The sequence below is a fragment of the Cnephaeus nilssonii genome (assembly GCF_951640355.1).
Source record: "Cnephaeus nilssonii genome assembly, chromosome: 2".
Classification (NCBI taxonomy): domain Eukaryota; kingdom Metazoa; phylum Chordata; class Mammalia; order Chiroptera; family Vespertilionidae; genus Cnephaeus; species Cnephaeus nilssonii.
In genome coordinates, this window is record NC_137073.1 from 10,660,283 (window position 1) to 10,678,837 (window position 18,555).

At 56.0% G+C, this 18,555-nt stretch overlaps 3 protein-coding genes across 8 annotated transcripts; 1 reads left to right on the forward strand and 2 right to left on the reverse strand.

Annotated features, from left to right (window-relative positions):
• Positions 1 to 22: 22 nt before the first annotated feature.
• Positions 23 to 3,661, reverse strand: HIRIP3 (HIRA interacting protein 3). Of its 2 annotated transcripts, XM_079792732.1 has the most exons (7): positions 3,529 to 3,661; positions 3,332 to 3,452; positions 3,103 to 3,214; positions 1,532 to 2,859; positions 1,273 to 1,435; positions 1,093 to 1,191; positions 719 to 1,015 (listed from the first exon to the last, which is right to left on the reverse strand). In XM_079792732.1, the coding sequence occupies exons 1-7, from the start codon at positions 3,591 to 3,593 to the stop codon at positions 855 to 857; spliced, it is 2,049 nt and encodes a 682-aa protein (XP_079648858.1). In that variant the 5' UTR covers positions 3,594 to 3,661; the 3' UTR covers positions 719 to 854. The 2 variants fall into 2 exon arrangements, with proteins under 2 accessions (XP_079648857.1, XP_079648858.1); XM_079792731.1 differs by lacking the exon at positions 3,529 to 3,661 and having other exon boundaries at positions 23 to 1,191; positions 3,332 to 3,458.
• Positions 3,662 to 4,234: 573 nt separating this feature from the next.
• INO80E (INO80 complex subunit E) lies at positions 4,235 to 13,044 on the forward strand. 5 transcript variants are annotated; one of them, XM_079792897.1, is made up of 8 exons: positions 4,235 to 4,375; positions 4,528 to 4,598; positions 4,816 to 4,868; positions 7,863 to 7,941; positions 8,040 to 8,151; positions 8,535 to 8,651; positions 11,802 to 11,894; positions 12,464 to 12,485. In XM_079792897.1, exons 1-7 carry the CDS (start codon positions 4,295 to 4,297, stop codon positions 11,871 to 11,873), a joined length of 585 nt encoding a protein of 194 aa, XP_079649023.1. In that variant the 5' UTR covers positions 4,235 to 4,294; the 3' UTR covers positions 11,874 to 11,894; positions 12,464 to 12,485. The 5 variants fall into 5 exon arrangements, with proteins under 5 accessions (XP_079649023.1, XP_079649019.1, XP_079649020.1 ...); XM_079792893.1 differs by lacking the exon at positions 11,802 to 11,894 and having other exon boundaries at positions 12,464 to 13,044; XM_079792894.1 differs by lacking the exon at positions 11,802 to 11,894 and having other exon boundaries at positions 8,586 to 8,651; positions 12,464 to 13,044.
• A 132-nt stretch (positions 13,045 to 13,176) lies between these two features.
• Positions 13,177 to 17,484, reverse strand: DOC2A (double C2 domain alpha; the record flags this gene model as incomplete). Its single annotated transcript, XM_079792759.1, has 10 exons — positions 13,177 to 13,602; positions 13,682 to 13,778; positions 13,872 to 13,953; positions 14,090 to 14,253; positions 14,327 to 14,386; positions 14,468 to 14,594; positions 16,306 to 16,415; positions 16,539 to 16,613; positions 16,803 to 16,882; positions 17,214 to 17,484. 10 exons carry the CDS (start codon positions 17,482 to 17,484, stop codon positions 13,457 to 13,459), a joined length of 1,212 nt encoding a protein of 403 aa, XP_079648885.1. The 3' UTR covers positions 13,177 to 13,456.
• Between the last annotated feature and the right edge of the window lie 1,071 nt (positions 17,485 to 18,555).

Genomic DNA, 18,555 nt, shown 5'->3' on the forward strand with positions numbered 1-18,555 from the left:
ATGACTTCGGCCATCACTGGATCCAGAGCCTTAGATGGGTCATTAGACTCTGACCTCTGCTTCCCTTTGCTTTGGCTCCAAAGATTTTTAGAAGGTTCACTTCCTGCTCAAGCTCCTAGCAGCTCCAGGCTTACATCTGACCAGCAGCTTCAACAGCAGGAATCCCAGCAAATCCCTGAAGTGGCCTCACTGGCTCCATCTACAGCCAGAGGCCTGGCATGGCGCTCTGACTGGTAAGGTGTAGGTCCTATACCCCCTGCCCCTAGAATGCTGAAAGAGTTGGCCCCTAGACCAAGGGGCTGTTTTTATAAAGGGGAAGGAAGACATAAACACCAACTGTCTCCAGGTTATTTCATTTTGTGCTTCACACTCTTAAAGCCAGTTTTTCAAGAGTCCTTCCACCAAGACCGGAGGATCAGAGGCACACTAGTCAGACTGGAGGAAGGAGATTAGGAGCCACACTCTAATAGAGCCTGGTGGCAGGCTGGATGGCAGGGTCTAAAAGCTGGGACTTCTTTGGAGAACCTGAGGGGAATTAAAGGGAACTAGACGGGGTGGGTGGGAGGACAGTGGCCACTTCTCAACCTCCTGGCCCAAAGTAGAGGGGGGCTGAGTGTGGGGGACTAGTTTTGATGAGGTGATTCAAACACTCCTTTATTGAGTCTTAAAAAATAAACTGTAAGCACTTTAAACTGAGAACATGAACCAGAAATAGGATCCCAGCAATTGCCCCTGGGAGTTTCAAGTCTGAAGAAAGGTGCTTCTCTTTGGGCACAGAGTTTGGGTTGGCCGGGGGTGCTATATACGTGTGCTTTCTACAAGTGTATAAAGTTCCTCCTGGTAGATGGGGGAGCCTAGTTACTCTCGCCGTCGCTGCTGATGATGCCACGCATATGAGACCAGTCTGGGCGTGGGGGACAGTGCCGCTCTTCCTCTGAGTCCAGGGTCCGGCGGTATAGCTCCCCGGGGGCGGCTGACTCTGAAGGGTTCCAGGCCGTGCGTCTCCGTGGCCGACCTGGGGGAAGACGGAGATGAGTTGTCTGAGGAAGTCCAAGCCCCATCTGTTCCTGGGCAGGGGAAGAAGCCCCTCACCTGAATAGCTGATGATGTTGGTAACGTCCAAGGATGCCACCTCGGCTGCCTCCTCACGCTGCTCCTTCAGAGCCCGACACTTCTCTAAAGAAGGGTTACCTGGGGCAGAAGAGGCTTGTGATCCTCTCTCCCCAGCAGCCAAGGACCTCTCCTGCAGCCCCAGGGCACACCCGGCCTAACCCTTCATGCCCAGAGCTTCCAGCTCTGCCCGGAGGACACACAGGCGCTCCTTGCGCGAGCGGCAGGAGCCCAGCAGCTTCTTGTAGTTGCGATGGGCACCACAGGCCCGGATGTAGCGCTTTAGTCTCATCACAGCAGGGTGGTCCTCATCACGATGACCAGTCTGGCAAGAAAAGACAACAGCTGAAGGTCAGGTCTTCTGGGTACAACTCTAGGTCTCCCTCTTAATTGTGGCCTCCCACCCCATCTTCACCCTCACCTTCCTGCCTTTGGGTTCCGGGCTGCCATTTGCAGAAGAGGAGGAAGAGCTTCGTGGCCTGCTTTTCTGGGAGCTCTTCCTGTAAGAGCGGTTCTTCCTCTCCCCCTTGAGGGTCCCCCCTACCTCACTGTCACTCACCTCCCTCTCTGAGTCACTTGCCTCACCGTTGGTTGTCTTTCTACTTTCTACTTCGCCTGACTTTCCCATGCCTTTAGTAGCTGGTTTCAACTTCCTCCGGCTGTCTTCCCCATCCTCCTCACTGCTGCCACTCTGCCTTTTGCCACCATCCCACTGGGTCCTGTCCTCGCCCTTCCTCTGCACTAGGGGCTCTTCATCTTCCCCACTGTTCTCTCCACTGCCTGCTACTGCTCTTTCCTTCTCCTCCTCTCTGGCCCCCCCGTCTCCCAGCACTTTTGCTGCCAGGTTTTTCTGCTTACTGCTCCTGTCCTCCCAAGCTGACTTTTTCCCTCCATTGTTTGGAGCTCTGGGTTTCCAATCCTCCTCTCTGTTCTCTTTCTTGGCTAGTGTCTCCTCCCCCTCGCTCTCTGTTTCATTTTCCTGGTGTCTTTTAGCTCTTTTGTTTTCCATCCTTTGGGCAAGTTCTTCCTCACTGTCCTCACTCTCCTCCATGGCCTGCTTCCTACTAGCTGAAATCTTGCCTGGTACCTGCTTGTTCTTAATTGTGGCCTCCCACCCCATCTTCACCCTCACCTTCCTGCCTTTGGGTTCCGGGCTGCCATTTGCAGAAGAGGAGGAAGAGCTTCGTGGCCTGCTTTTCTGGGAGCTCTTCCTGTAAGAGCGGTTCTTCCTCTCCCCCTTGAGGGTCCCCCCTGCCTCACTGTCACTCGCCTCCCTCTCTGAGTCACTTGCCTCACCGTTGGTTGTCTTTCTACTTTCTACTTTGGCTGACTTTCCCATGCCTTTAGTAGCTGGTTTCAACTTCCTCCAGCTGTCTTCCCCATCCTCCTCACTGCTGCCACTCTGCCTTTTGCCACCATCCCACTGGGTCCTGTCTTTTGTCACACGTTTCTTCCTAGGCCTGCCTTTGGACTCCTTCTCCTTATTCCCTTCCTCACTGCTCTCTTCTTTCCAGACCTTACTTGTTCTAGCAGAGCTCTCCTCCTCCTCCCAGCTCTCCTTCACGGCCTCCTTCTCTAATCCAGTCTTGTATGCAGTAAGGTCCCTCTGCTGTTCTTCCTCATCGCTGCTCTCAATTGCTCTTTTTGAGGCCCGCTTTGGACTCTCCTCTGTGGGACTGACTACTGCCCCCATCCCATTCTTTGCTGGGTGGCTGAAGCAGTCTGGACTGGAGGCTGCAGCACTGGGCTCTGGAATGTGGAGAGAAGAGAAGGTTGGGACAGGTTCCTCCTGCCCCTTTTCCCTCCACTTGGGATAGGTTGTCTCAAACCCTGCTTTGACAGATGAATGGAGAGACAGCAGGAAACAGCCATCAGTCCACCCTGTTCCTGGGTCCTGACTCACTGGCCTCACGACCTCATCCAATGCCTTGGGACATAGTACATGCACAGTAAATACTTTCTGAATGAACCAACTATGCAGAAGGCACTAACCTGAATCCGAATTCAAACGGAACCTTTTTCTCTCTGGGTCACTGCAGGAGGTGGGGGGCCTCTTTGCCTTCTTGGCAAGGTCTAGTCCTTCTCTGGCACCCGCTTCATCCACCTGTTTGTGCATGAAGAGGGCAAAACGTGTATCAAGGTGATGCTCTGCCACACCCCTTCTCTGGCCCCTATTCCTCGGCAACAAGCCCTCCCCCCGTGGAGGGGGTTCCGCCCACACCTGCATCTTCAGTAGTTCCTCCTCCACGAGCCGCTTCAGTGCCTGCTTCTCCTTGGGATCCAGGTGGTCGCTGCCGGTGTGAGCCAAGAACCTTCGCCGCACGATGGAGTGGGTGAGCGTGCTGCGGAGAGAGATGTCAAGGGGAGTCCCCGGCCCGGCCCTGCCCTTTTCAACCCCAACCCCAACCTCCAGTGCACCTGAGGTCCGGACGGCCCCGGAAGAAGCTACGGGTAAACTCCCGCATCTCGTTCTCCCGCGCCATTTTGCTCGATTGGGATTGGTGGCCCCCGCCTTTTTTCTTCTCGGCCTCCGTTAGCGCGTTTGACAGGAACGTGCGCACGCGCAGTGTAGTGGCGTTGTAAGGCGAGGGACCGTTGGGTGTCGGTTGTAGGACGCTTGGACCGAGGGCTTTGCCAGACAAAACTTGATTTCCCGGCAGTTGGAGGGTCTCGCGGCTCCTCCCTTGTTTTAGAACCGATCGTTTTTAAAAAATTCTCGATAGAAACTGTTTCGGCGCGGCAACCTTTGCGTGTACGTAATCAATCCGCGACGCCTCCGTCCGTGGTCTCGGGCCAGCTAGGCCGCTGTGACTTCGAAAGACAGAAGAAAAGGGACATCTCTCCTGAAAACTAGGACTCCCCGGGGGAAGAGTCTTGTGCCTTCCAATCTCTGAGCACGTATAGAATCAATAAGGGCGAACCGCCAGCGTCCGCCATCTTTGTGACATCATCAAGGTGCGGCGACACCATCTTTAGCGTAGTCCCTGGAAGCAAAGTTCCTTTCCGGGTATTCCCTGAGAGGGCAACTGGGGTGGTAACGAAAACTGGGCGCGGGGTACGCCGGGAATTGTAGTCCCAGCAGGCACAGTTTTACTTAGTCTCCGGAAGTGGAGGTTTGAGGCGGGGCTGAGCGCTATTAGGGTAGCGGGACTTCAGTGCTGGGGCGCCGCTCCCGGGGCCGGTCATGAACGGGCCGGCGGACGGCGAAGTGGACTACAAGAAGAAATACCGAAACCTGAAACGGAAGCTCAAGTTCCTCATCTACGTGAGTGATGGGTGAGGAGGTGGGGGGTGAGGCCTGTCGCTGGTAGGACCGCAGTTGACCCACGAGTAAAGGGAGTGGGGTGAGCTGTCGCCAGGTTCCGGGCCCCTTTCCGGGCCACCGTTGGCTCAGCGCGCACCTTGACTGTGATACAGGAACACGAGTGCTTTCAGGAGGAACTGAGGAAGGCACAGAGGAAATTGCTGAAGGTGTCCCGGGACAAGAGGTGAGACACGCTGGGTGGGAGAAGGGAGCCCTGCGGGTGCTGAGGTCCCTGTGGATGTACACATTCGGACCCTGTTACAGGAATAGGGCCACACGTGCATGGTGCCGGCCTTGGGGCTGTTGCTAGGTTCCAGCGGACCAGCTAGAGGGGACAAGGGCCAGGACAACATTGCTGAGGTAGCAATCAACACTCTTGTTCTCCCCGCCTCTTTCCTCAGTTTCCTCCTAGACCGACTCCTGCAGTACGAGAACGTGGATGAAGACTCTTCGGGTGAGCATGAATGACGGGTGGAGGACATGGTTCCTGCACTTCAGCAAGCTAACTGGGCCCCTGCTTTTAGGCTGGGGAGGCGATACGGCTGCCAGTGGTTCTTAAGCCTAGTTGCTTGCCCTCCACCTCTACTGTTCTTCCACCCAAGCATTTACTGAACATCTGTGTTTTAGGCACTGTGCTTTGGAGATAGTGTGGTGACCAAGATGGATGAAGTCCCTTGGAATTTTTATTCTAGTTGGGGATAATAAGTAAGCAAGAAATTAGGATGTTAGATTTGAAAGGAATAAAATCAGGCTAGAGCAGGGATGATAAACTTTTTCTGTAAGGACCAATTAAATATTTTAGGCTTTGCAGAACATACAGTCTTGTCTCAGCTTCTTTTTTTTTTTTTTTAATATATTTTATTGATTTTTTACAGAGAGGAAGGGAGAGGGACAGAGAGCTAGAAACATTGATGAGAGAGAAACATCGACCAGCTGCCTCCTGCACACCCCCTTCCGGGGATGTGCCCGCAACCAATGTACATGCCCTTGACCGGAATCGAACCTGGGACCTTTCAGTCCGCAGACCGACGCTCTATCCACTGAGCCAAACCGGTTTCGGCTGTCTCAGCTTCTTAGTTCTGCTGCTGTAGTGCAAAAGCAGCCAAAGGTGATATATAAATAAATGAGCATGGCTGTGTTTCAGTAAAACTTTATTTATGGACAATGAAATTTGAATTTCATATCATAAAATATTTTTTGTCCCTTCACCCCCAACCATTTAAAAATATAAAAGCCATTCTTGGTTTGCAGACCATATAAAAGCAGATGGCAGGCGATGTCTCAACAGAGTGTCCAAGAAAGGCCCTTTTTAGGAAGTAGTGTTGGAGCTAGGACCTAGGTAAGAAGAAAAAAAAAACAATCTTAGAAGGTATGAATGAGAGGTTTCCAGGCAGAGAGAATAACAAAATGCAAATACTCTGAGGTAACAGAAGAGTTTGAAGAGCAGAAGGGCTAAAGCATATAAAGCCGTGTTTTCAAACTTTATTTATTTTTTAATATATTTTTATTAATTTCAGAGAGGAAGGAAGAGGGATAGAGAAGGAAACATCCATGATGAGAGAGAATCATGGATTGACTGTCTCCTGCAAGTCCCCCACTGGGGTTCGAGCCCACAACCCGGGCATGTGCCCTTGACCGGAATCGAACCTGGAACCTTTCATTTCGCAGGCCAACGCTCTGTCTACTGAGCCAAACCAGTTAGGGCTGTTTTCAAACTTTTTAAAGCACTATTTACAATCAACAATATATTTTACATCATGAACAAGTCTCTACTTAAACACTTATAAAACAAAATCTAATGAAACAGTGTTAAGATCACTATACACATTTTTTTCTGACACTTTTTAGACTTTTTTTTCATTGAATGCTGATTGCAAACAAATAAAATGACTTCATGACCTATTAATGAGTTGAGACCCACAGTTGGAAAAGTCCTAGAGTGGCATTTGTGCCTCTGTTCCAGGATGGGACCCTCAGAAGCCATGTCACATACAATCACCTCTCTGTGGTCCCTTTCAACATTGATCTAGAGCAGGGTCAGCAGATGACGTTCAGCCAGACTGCTTGTTTTTGTAAAAACTTTATTGGAACACACAGCACCATTCATCTACATATTATGGGAGGACAGTAGATGATAAATGAGGTCAGAGAAGTAGGTAGAAGCCAGCTCATCTAGGTCATGGCAAAAACATTTGGCTTTTATTCTGGCTTTGCCTGCTGTTCCTTCCCTCAGGTATCCAATTAACTTCCTGATCAAGGGGAGTTTCAGGGTAGGAAGCAGGAAAGTCAGCATGTTCATGGTCAGAGTGTGATAAATCTGAAGGGCATGAGCTGCACACACATAAGCCCCACTTGTATCCTGGAGAATCCCACAGTCTGGTCAGGGAAATATCCACACGTGATACATTTTAGCACAGGGTAAGGAGAACCATGACATGTGAGAGGAGAATTCTGGAACAGCCAGTGATGAACTGGGCCTGAAGGATTTTGGAAGACTTCTCAGAGAGGTGTCATTAAATCACACTTTTTTTTCCCAGTTACAATTGACATACAATATTATATTCGTTTCAGGTGTACAATAGTGATTAGACATGTATATTAATTTGCTTCTTAAAGGATATATCTCGGCCAAGAAATTGAGAAAGGCACATATCACATGTAGCAGTTATTTGTCAAATGAGTGATGGACCTTGTAGGTAGAGGCACAGACTGGGAAGTAAGTGTTTTTTTATTAAATTGGCTGGCATGATGTGAAGAGTATAGTTTGGTTGGGAGCTCAGAAAGGTGGGTTGAGGCCACAGTAAGCATTTCAGATGGTCAGGTTTTAGGTCGCCCTGGAGTTGGAGTGGCCAGTGTGCTGCAGGAGAGGTGAGGCTGCTTAGGCGGTTTTGACACCACAGGGCAGTGGCTTGGTCTTGTGGCAGTTAGAATGGGGGGCAGTGGATGAAGATAGAAATTTGAGAGATGGGTTAACGGGACCCTGGATCATAGGGAGTGGAGCAGAGGCGGGAGCTGAAAGCAGCTGAGAGGTGAATAAGGAGAGGGTGGCGTGAGTTGGCCAGGGAGTCAGAGACCTGGGTTCAAGTTCAGCCCCACACCTTACTCTTAACCTCAGTTACCTCATCCGAAAAATGGAGGTGAGGCCCTCACCTTCCTTCTTGGATGGTTTGAAGACAAGGAGGGGCGGTGAATGCAAGGTGCCTGGTCAGAGTCTGGCAGGGAGGAAGTGCTTGACAAAAGTGTTACCGTGGAGGAGCCCGGCAGGACGTGTTTGTGGAAGTCGGTTGTAAAGGGCCTTTTAAGAAGTTGGAGAGTCTGTGGGCTCCCCAGAATAGCACGAGCGCACCAGCTGCAGAGTCAGCTTCCCTGAAGCCCTCCCACAGAGTCGAGATTATACCCTCTGGGGTGGACAGGAGCCCTCCCCACTGACCAGCTCTCCCCCTCACAGACTCAGATGCCACTGCGTCTTCAGATAACAGTGAGACAGAGGGGACACCCAAGTTGTCAGACACACCAGCCCCCAGGAGGTGAGAAGAAGCCATCGTTCTCTGGGGGTGAGGGGTGGAGGGTGCGGGAGCACCTGGGCCTCCTGCTTCCTCTGACCCCTCCCCTGTCCTTTCTCCAGGAAAAGAAGCCCTCCGATGGGGGGTGCCCCCTCTCCCTCCAGCCTCTCTCTGCCTCCTTCAACAGGGTTTCCCCTTCAGGCCTCCGGGGCCCCTTCCCCGTACCTGAGCTCGGTGAGTTGGGGCTCAGGGATGGGAAATGGTAACTAAGATGCCTGGGAAGAAGGTGGGCATCGTTTGGGTAGAGGGGCCGGGCCTCGGGGTGAAACTGCCCAGCTCTGGGGACATCACTGTGGGTGTGGCCAGCAAGCATCCCTTGGAGGGGTGTGAGTCATGGCTGCCTGGTTCTCTCTGGTGTAGGAGTGGGGGACAGATATGACTGAGGAGAGCAGACCCCAGGACAAAGTCCTGCTGCTGTCCCATCCCCTTCTGTTCTCAGAAGCCACACTCATCATCATCTCTTGTTTTTCCATTCTTCTTCCTGTTTACATTTTTTCCCTTCACCCCCCACCCATCCATTCCATTTCCCATCTCCATCCCCCCACTCCCACCTGCAGCTGGCTTCCCCCCCCTACCCCCCATTCCCTTCTGACTACCTGGCCCTGCAGCTGCCCGAGCCCAGCCCCCTGAGGCCCAAGCGGGAGAAACGGCCCCGCCTGCCCCGGAAACTCAAGGTACCCAGTTCGGGGGATGTTAGGGAGGGGCCAGAATGGCAGGAGGATAGCCATTAGAGGGAGGCTCAAGACAGAGGCCGGGGGCCCGTTCAAGAATTTTGAAGGATTGATTGGGGGCTGCTAGGGGCCCAGCCCAGGGCTAAGTACCGAGGGATATGGGTCAGAGAAATCCTGGCTCACAGGCTCGATGTGGAGATACATCAGGGGTAGGACCAGCCTGGGGGACTCAGAGTAAAGAGGCCTAGGGTCCTGCCCTTAGACTGCCGCAGTGGGGCTGGGGGCCAGGCTCATTTTCACAGCTGCTCTGTGATGCCCGGCAGCCCCAGAGGGAGGGAGGGAGTTGTGGGATCTAGAATCCAGTCAAGGCTGCACCAATTGAAACCATGGGACCTTGAGCAGGGGTCTTTCATCCTCCAAGTCTCAGATACTGTGTCTGTAAAGTGAGCAATCAAAATACACGTAATCAACAAGTGTTTACTGAGTGGCTGCTGTGCACCAGGCACTGTTCTAGGTGCTGCAGATGAAGTGGTGAACAAAACACAAATCTCTGCCTGCAGGAGCTCGTATTTTAGCAAAATAGGCAGAAAATAAAATAAATAGGTATCAGTGCAGGAAGATGGAGTCAGGTAAAGCGGATGGGAAGCAGCAGAGTAGATGGGCACTGATGTTTATGGTTAGGTGGTCTGGGATGTTATTTGGCAGAGACTTCACCGAAATGAGAGCAAGCGATGTGGCTCTCTGGCAAAGTGTTTCAATCAGGAAGACTAACCAGTGCAAAGGCCCTGGGGTAGGAGTGTGTGTGTGCATATTTAGCTGTTCAAGGACCAGGAAGGAGTCAGTGTGATCGGATGAAAGTAAGAGGGAGAGAATGATCAGAGAGCAGGTCAGAGAAATAACGGGTAAAATTGTGTAAGGCCTTGTAGGTGTGTAAAGACTTTGGCTTGTACTATGAATGAATAGGGAGTCTTTGGAGAGATTGGGCAGAGGGAGAATCTGATCCGATTTACATGTTAACAAGATTGCTGGCACTGCTGTGTGGAGAATAGACTGGGGAGAGGGAGGAGAGAAGGAGGGGATCTGGTCAGGATGGAAATGGGGAGACCAGTGAGGAGGCCACTGTAGTAAACCAGATAGCAGTGGAGAGGGTCTATTGCAAAGAAAGAGCCACAAGAAGACCAGTGTGGGCTGTGAGAAACAAGTCCGGAGTGGGAGAGACGAGGAGTTTGGTTTTGGACATGTTGAGATACTGTCTGGAAATGCCAACAGGACAACTGGGTGATGAGCCTGGGGCTCATGGGGTATGTACGGGAAGTCATCAGCATGGAAGTGGATGCGATCAGCAAGGGAGCGTGTGGGTGGAGAAGAGGAGAGGTCTGCGCACTTAGCTCCAGGAGACGAGGACACAGGAGGCACAGTGCCGTCCAGCTCTGAGTCCAAGTGGAATAGGCGCCAGGCTGGACAGCTCTCAAGTCGGGTGGACTTTTGACTCAAGGTTCTGGAACCAGAAGTGAGATGGGATGACGTGCTTGTGGTGCTGGGTGTGCGTTCTAGAGTTCCTCTCCCGGCTCTGCCACTTACTCCTTGTGTAACCTCAGCCCTTAAGCCTGAAAAATGGGTAGTAATGGGTGATACCCTGACCCTCCACCCTACTTAGCAAGGATTTTGTTTCTGGCCTGTAGGGCAGGATGGTAGAGATGGTAAGGGTCAGCGAAGCCTGGGGCCCATGGGCAGAGGTGTGGTGTGGCATGGGCTTGGCAGTGTGAGGCTTTCTGAGGTGTTGGTCCTAAAGTAGAGAAGTTTGGGGGAGCTAAGGTGTAGACATTCAGGAGAGAAAATATTGGTTGGGAGAGAGGCCCAAATCCATGGCTGTGCTTGGGGAAGGGGTAATTCAGGGAAGGCCTCAAAGAAGAGGTGACACTTGAGCCCAGGGTGAGAGAGATTTGGGTCTTACAGGCTGAGGCGGTGGTGGAAGGGAGACAGAGGACACAAGTGTTGTTTGGGCAAGAGCAGGAGGGATGAGAAGGAACAATGTTGGAAAGAAAAGTAGAATTGGGGGGCGGGGGGAGGGGGAGAAGGCCTTGACGCGCAGAGTCTGGCGGGTCTGTGAAGGGAGTGGGGGTCGTTGAGGCTTCTGAGTGGCGTGGCGTGAGGAGGGAACGCTGTGAAGACTGAAGCAGGTCAGTTAAGAGCCTGGGCTTCAGACACACTCGGCTGGGTTTGAATCCCAGCTCCTCCACGTGACCTTGGGCATGTCATTGCACTCTCCGAGCTGCAGCTTGCTTCTCATGGGGTCATTGGGTCACTGTCACGTTAACGTGAGTTAAGGGAAAGAAAACTTAGCCCAGTGCCTGGTCCATAGTAGCCACAGGTAAACGTTAGCTGCTGTTGGTCCCCTGAGGAGGCCGTTGAGTGAGTCTAAGCAGGTGAGGAAGTGGGAACTGGAGTGGGGATCAAGAGTAGTGGCCAGAGGAGGGGGACAGTCCTCAGGTCGCTGTTTTTTTCAGCCATTTATGTGTCTGCTCCTGGGTGTGCACATGGGTGCCTGGTACTGGATACGAGGGTGCTATTCAGTGCTTGGCCTCCTGTCGTCAGTCCTGGCAGGCACCTGTGCCCTGAGGTGCTGACCCTGATTAAAAACCCACTCTGGCCCTCCACCCACCGGGAACAGCTGTGAGGGTAGGCCACGAGGCTGAATGGGTTAAAACAATTAGAAGGGCCACCGTGAAGACCACACGTAAGCATTTGCTGCCACCCCCACCCCAGGGCCCGATTGGCCACTGCCCAGTGGGGACCTGGCAGCCTGTTTTCTCCTCTGGGCCATGACCTCTCCTCCCTTCCAGGGAGATCAGAATGTCAGAGAGCATTCATGGGAATCACTATCAGCATGTGCTCAGGCAAGGCGTGAAGCCCACGGAGCTCTCTGGGGGGAGATTGTAAGGACCTGGCAGGAATGGGGCTGGAGGGTTGGGCAGGACAGAGGCCACTTCCCAGCCTCAGAGGACACAGCAGGACTTTTGACAAATAGAAAAGGACACTGCAGGTGGAAGGACCGCCCGCCCGTCTCAGGCATGCAGCACTGCCTGTCCTGAGGGCAGCAAGGAGCCTGAGGCCGTCAAGTGGAGGAGTGACACGCTCAGGTTTGTGTTTTAGAGAGCTCACTCTGGCTGCAGTGTGGAGGAGGAGCTGGAGCTGGGAGAGGCTGAAGGCAGGGAGTCCAGTTAGGAGGCTGGTACCGTAGTCCAGGTGAGCTGAGAGGAGGGCCTGGCCTAGGCCAGTGACTGCGGGGATCCCAAGGAGGGGCCATCCCAGATATAAGAGGCCTCACATAGCAGGGGTGAAGACCTAGGACCCCCCCCCCCCCCACCCCTCCGCCACCGAACCAGTGAGTCCCACCGTAGGAGGAGAGAGAAGGCCAGTGGTGGCCAGTGGTATCAGGTACCTAGAGGCAGGCAGGCAGGTCCAGGCTGGCTCTGACTGCTGTGCCCTCACAGGGGCTGCCGAGGTGCCTCCCTGGTGAGGCAGGGCCCAGCCTTTCCCTCCTGGTTTCCTGTAAGCCCCACCCGCCCTCATCACTGCCTCCATCACTACTACCCCTCACCCCCAGGCACTTGCTAGTTTGAGACTCTGAAGTGGCTGCCGGTAGGGTAGGCCCCTGATTCCAGCATGGCTGGCCTGGCTGTGTCCAATACCCCTTGAATGAGCCTTTGCCCCTCCCCACCCCCCAGAACTGCCTTAAGGGGCAGTGCCAGCCTCCTGGAGGTCCCATTCCTTCCTGACAGCCCCTCCCTGTGTTTCTTCCCCCCCTGCTGCAGATGGCGGTGGGACCCCCTGACTGCCCTGTGGGAGGGCCGCTGACCTTTCCCAGCCGGGGTTCTGGGGCTGGGGTGGGGGCAGCCCTGGCCCCACTGCCTCCCCCTAAGATGCCCCCCCCTACGATCCTGAGTGCAGTCCCTCGGCAGATGTTCAGCGATGCAGGCAGCGGGGATGATGCCCTGGATGGAGATGATGACCTGGTGATCGACATCCCGGAGTGACCCCCTCTGCCCGAGCCCCTGTCCAGCCCCCTGTGCCAGCACATGAGCCCCAGCTTCCACAGAGACATTTATTGACGCCCAGTTGCCATGCTGCGGCCACTGACACAATCAGAACAGGCGTAAACATGCACAAATGTCCCCTGGAAAGAGGGCCCTCACCAGGGAGGGCAGGAGGCTGCCCTCACATCCCGGCCCCATCCTGGGGACAGTGATTTGAATGAGTGGCTGGGAACATCTGCCACCCCTCGGAGAGGCCGAGACCCTGCGGTGCCTCCCCCTTCCGTTTAAAAGGGCAGCTGTACAGGGCTAGATGTTTTGTTTTTAAACGAAGATTCTGTATTAAAGGAGTGGCTCTTTTTTGCTTTTTGTCCTTTTCTTTTTTGGAAACTTCTCTTTCGAACCCCCCCTAATCCGACCTCCTCCCTGTGGTGGAGGGGACGGGCAGCCTGGAGAGGCCCGAGAGAAGCAGCAGCTGGGCCTGGGGCAGGGGCCCTGCAGGACTCCCCCTGCAGGTGTGCACAGGGTGGGTGGTTTGCATATTTGCATGTAGTAGCGAGTCAGGCAGGAGGAAGTTTGCATATGTGAATACAGATCTCCACAGTCCCTCACAGAAGACAGACCCACAGTCACAGAGAGAGATTCTCACGAAATAAGACAAGTAGTGCGGGGCGGGGCGGGGCATCCACCCCGTGTAAACGTGCAACACACTCGTGCGAAGGTTGGGTACCGGACCCAGCCCTGAGGCCCTGTGCTGGCAGCTGCTCGCCTAGCTCAGGCTGAGGGCAGAGCCCCGGCTGCAGGGGGCAGCTCGCTGGTCAAGGTGTGCCAGCGCTCCAGGGCTGTGTCTGGCTGCTGCAGACAGTCATTCCAGTGCTTTCGGGCCTCTCCCCGGGCACCAGGGCCCAGGGACACGCCACCTGGGGAGCAGGAGAGGCAAAATCAGGGCCCTGCTCGCTGCCAGTCTGCCCTCCCGCACCACCCAGCGGGCTCCCTCACCAATGAAGTCGTTGGATTTGCCAATGTCATAGTCCCAGACGGTGACTTCCAGAGTCTTGGTGGCCAGAGCTGAGAGTTCCATCTCATAGAAAAACTCCTGGGACAGGGCAAGCCACACCTCCCATGAGGCATTGCCCGCCCCCCCGCCCCCCCCTTTCCCCTTGTGATCTCTGGTCCCTTCCCCATTTACCTCATTAAATTCCGGGTTGAGAGTCTTCTTCTTCACGCCTGTTTTGTGCTTGGATTTCTTATCCACGTCTGGCCTCAGGTACCTGCCAAGGAGGTGGGGCAGGGGCAGAGGAGGAGGGTGGTCAGGGATAGGCCAGAGAAGGACAGGGCAGAGGTCAGGCTCCCTGGGGAGGGGGGCGAAGGGAGGGAAGGGTGGGCCTCGGCAGGGGGAGGGCTCACGTCTTGACATAGGGGTCAGAGTAGCCATTGACGTCCATGGCAGCCAGGTGGGCACAGCGTAAGATGCCCACCAGTAGCCCCCGGCGTGGAGAGCTGTAGCTGAGGCTCAGCAGGATGCGCCCTCGTTCTTCCAGCAGCCCCGGCCCCTGCTCCGCCTGCTCCAGCTTTGGGGCAGACACAGAGGTCAGCCTGCAGCCTACCACCTCCCACCCGACTGGTCCCCGTGAGGTGCCTTACCTCCTTCAAGTAACAGGATATGCCCCTCAGCGCTGCCGACATGGAAGAGGGTGATGCCAGCTGAGAGGGCAAAGAGAAGGTTCTGGAAACGTGGCCTCCCCAGGGCCCCCTCCCCTTAGCGCCCTACAGCCCCATACCGACCGGGACCTGGCGCTCAAGGCAGATATTAAAATGCTTCTTCTGTGACGGCTTGAGGCGGCGGAGGGGCACTCGGATCTCCCCGATGAACTCGTTGTGGCTCAGCTTGTCCTCATCACACACGGAGATCCTGCAGGGAGACCAAGGTCAGTGCCCCGGGGTCCCTGGGCCCCACTCCAGTGAGAAAGTGCCTCCGATGGAGCCATGGGAACCTGAGCTGGTCCCGCTCTGCCTTCAGTACTCCACACCTCATCTGTAAAATGGGCTGGCACCCGAGGAGGGTGTGTTGATTTGCCCTGTTCCTCTCCCCTCCCTCTACATTGCCCAGACTGTCCCTGGCCCATCAGGGTCTGCTCAGCGACTTCCGGAAGCCTTCACAAATCTTGGGGACCCTCCCTATCCCTGCCTCTGGGCCTGTGGACAGGATCCTGCGGAATGTGCGTAGGGTGTGCATTGGTGGGTGTGGTCACCAATTCCGGATGTAAGAGGAGCCTTGGGCAGTTGGACAGGCATCCCCTCCCCCAGAGCTCCTGTCCTGTTCCGCATGGAGCAGGGAGCCGGCCTGGGAGAGACTTGTGAGACAGAGATAATCAGTGTGTTTATTTCTGTCGTCTCCTCCTTCAGCCCCTGCACTTCCTCCTGCTGTGACACTCTTGGGTAGCTGTCATGTAGGAATGTTCAATTCCCAGCTCTGCCACTTACTAGCAACCGCGTGAGCTTGGGCAAGTCAACCTCCTGACGCCTCGGTTCTCATCTATAAAACGAAGCTTACACTCACCCACCTCCTAAAGCTACTATAGGATCAAGTGAAACGAAGAAATGTAAACATGCGTAGCCCAGGGCTGGCTACCACGGAGCACCCGAGAGCGATGCAGTCCTCGTTCTCTAGAATCTGAAATACGGGCCAGTCTTTCTGGTTTCTGCCTCTGCCCTCCCTCCAGTCCACCTCACGCACAACAAGGTGATCTCTCCCAAACACAGCCCTGCCCGGCCAGCGTGGCTCAGTGGTTGAGCGTCAACCTATGAACCAGGAGGTCACGGTTCAATTCCTGGTCAGGGCGCATGCCCGGGTTGTGGGCTTCATCCCCAGTAGGGGGCGTGCAGGAGGCAGCCGATTAATGATTCTCTCTCTCATTGATAATTCTATCTCTCCCTCTCTTTTCTCTCTGAAGTCAATAAAAATAATAAATGGATAAACATCTAAAATTTTTAAAAATAAAACACAGCCCTTGACTATGCCCCTGCCCTGATGCAAACTCTGCCATGACTCCCTATTGCCCAAGAATAAAGGAAAGTTCTAGAAGCCTAGGTTTTGCTGCCCTTCATTCCCTGTCAGGGACTGCTCTCCCCATAACACCTCAGGGATGACTGGGCAAGTTTCCTATCCCTTAAGGCTTCGTTCCTTAGAGATGTTCGGGGGACAGAGGCAACAGACTGGGCAGGCCTCCGCTGCACAGTCTGACGGGAAAGGGCTGTCGGGGACCAGGGGGCGCTTTCAGGGGGAGGCAGGGCCTCAAACAATGCGTGGAGGTTAGGGTGGCGGGAAGAGAAGCAGGGAGCGCTTTCCAGGTAGAAGAGATGATAGGCAAAGGATGAGGGTAATGAACGGGGGTCAGAAGAGGGCAGTCTGCTGGAGGCAGCAGGAGATACTTGGGGTAGGAATGCCAGGGGACGTTTTAGCCTGCTGCCAAAGGGGATGGGGTGCCACTGATTGTACGTGAGCATCTGAAGGGGCTTCATGGGAAGTAAATCAACCAAGGAAGGTTCCAATGACAGCTGCCCCGGGGTGGGGGGGGGGGGTGCTGAGCTGGAACCTTTGGTAGCAGGAGGATGGCCCTCACCTGAGCACCTTGTGGCTGATGTCATCATCCGTGATTCCACTGTACGTCAGGTCCTCATTCCACACGGGATTCAGAGTGTTCCTCTGAGTCTTCGTTTTTAGCTTATTGGCCTGCGGTGAGGGGGCGAAGGATTCTCAGTACACGTTCCCTAGACCCACAGAGGCTGAAAGCAAGGGGAGGCTGGGGATAGACCCAGAGGCTGCGTCACACTGGGGGCGGGAGGGCGCTATTACCTTGCAGGCTCCAGGCAGCAGGTGCACCTTGACGTAGGGGTCGGCCAGGCCATTGAAATCCATGGGCTTGAGGCCCTGGCGAGGAGGGGAGGAAAGAGCGGTGAGCTCCCAGCCCTCCCTCAGCAGAGTGGGTCCTTGGGGTGTGGAGAGCCAAGGAGAAGGGGACTTGGGTGGGGGCGTGGAGAAGGGAAGGAGGGATGGAAACCCATCCCTCCCAGGTGGGAGGCAAACAGGGTTGAGGCTAGGGCGGGAGGGAGTGCCCACCTTGGCCCTGAGGATACTACAGTGCAAAGAGCAGGAGGCCTGGTCATAGAGAAGGTCAAACTCCAGCGTGCCCAGGGTGGCTGGAGGAGAGAAGCAGCGTGAGTCCGTGTGTAAGACAGGTGTGCGAGCGCGGCGGCAGGCCGGCCGGTGTGCTGGCTGTGAAGGTGTGTGCATGTCAGCCTGCCAGCCTGTGTGTTGGGTTCCTGGTTCGGCTGCAACTGGGCTGTGTGGGTGGTTGTCTCAGGAGAAATATTGAATATTGAGCCTTGCTAAAGCTGTAATCTCCACACTGACTGCAGCTGTTGTGGCTGTGCCCATTGCCTCCCCCACACACCCAGCGGGGCCCCATCCCTTCCCACAAGCCTGGGGGCCCCCAGTACCACCCTGGGCCCTTTGAGCCCCCGGACTCACTGGCATCATCCGAGTCATAGCTGTCCACCTCAGCGCCATCCTCGGGCGTGGTGGCCCCAAGGAGGGCTGCAGGGGGGGCCAGGGCCAGGGGGGCCAGCCCAGCAGGGGCCGCCCCAAAGCCCCCTCCCCCACCGCCCCCTTCAGGTCCTGGTCCCCGGCGGGGGAAGTAGTCGGAGATCTGGCGGATGGGCCGGATGGGCCCGGGGCACACGTTGATGGCCATGTGCTCCTGGATGTTGATGGTCATGCGATCGCCCCTGCGGCCCCTCATGCAGCACCCGTGTCTGGGGAGGGAGGTTCCAGCGTGAGCCACTCCTCATACCTGTGGGCTGCAGGCTGCAGGCAGCACCCTCCCGGCCTGTGGCTCCCTGTCTCCGTGTGGAGGGAGGTCAGCCTGTGCCAGCTGATGGCCGGGGTCCTTGCTGCACAGGCTGGCCTGCTAACTCCCTCCCCCAGAGTCCTGGCCCCACCTCAGCCTTGCCCACTTACCGCTGTCCCTTTGTCATCTTCCCAGCTCCTGCCCCTCATTCTGGGCTTCCGTCTGCCCCGGGGCCTGCCTACTCCCCGAAGCCACCCCTAGGTCTCCTCTGTCTCCCCGGGGCTCTGTCCATCCTTCTGCAGCAGGCGCTTGTCTAGTCCGGTGTCACCCACTCCTCCAGACATTCACTTCCCACCGCCGTAAAGCCCGGGGTCAGCCTGCCTGCCCGGTCCCGCCCTGCAGCCCAAGCTGGGCCCCTTCCTCAGATGCCTCCTCCTTACATCGGCGCTCCAGGGGCGCCAGCAATTGCAGCCTCGAGCGGGCTGCCCCCCACCCCCACCCCGTAGGCACCCGCAGGCAAACGCACACACCCTCACCCTCCCCGGCCCCCCGCGACCCAGCCCCCGCCACCTGTCTCTGTGCCTCCAACAGGTGCCCGAGCTCTGGGGGGACGGCGGGTGGAGGCCGGGCGGCGGCGGTTCCCAGGGTGGCGGCAGGAAGAGCGCGGAGTCCGGCTGTGCGCGCCGAGCGGGAGGGGAGCCGGGAAAGTGCGGGAGGAGGGGGTGAGCGCCGGGGAGGCGGGAGGCTGCGGGCGCCGGCGGCGGGGGGCGGGGAGGGGCGGCGGGGCGGGGAGGCAGCGGGACGCTCCCGCCGCCAGCCGGGCGCACTTGGGGAGGCCCACGAGGGCACACGGTCACGAGCGCGCAGGCTGGCCCCGCATCTTGCACAGGCACTGCCTCCCACACGCTCGTGCCCACGTGCGCACTTACACAAGCACAGACCGGCCGCGCGCCGACACACTCACCGGGAAACTTCGCGCACACGCACCGCACACACACGGGCTCCTGGCGCCGCCGGGAACCA

Coding starts and splice junctions, on each gene's coding strand:
- HIRIP3 (XM_079792731.1), bottom strand. Junction 2,860..3,102: donor CCGTTTGAATTCGGATTCAG/GTTAGTGCCTTC, acceptor TCCACATTCCAG/AGCCCAGTGCTGCAGCCTCC. Junction 1,192..1,272: donor GGAAGCTCTGGGCATGAAGG/GTTAGGCCGGGT, acceptor CTTCTGCCCCAG/GTAACCCTTCTTTAGAGAAG.
- INO80E (XM_079792893.1), top strand. CDS start 4,295: ATGAACGGGCCGGCGGACGGCGAAGTGGACTACAAGAAGAAATACCGA. Junction 4,376..4,527: donor AGCTCAAGTTCCTCATCTAC/GTGAGTGATGGG, acceptor ACTGTGATACAG/GAACACGAGTGCTTTCAGGA. Junction 8,652..12,463: donor GCCTGCCCCGGAAACTCAAG/GTACCCAGTTCG, acceptor CCCCTGCTGCAG/ATGGCGGTGGGACCCCCTGA.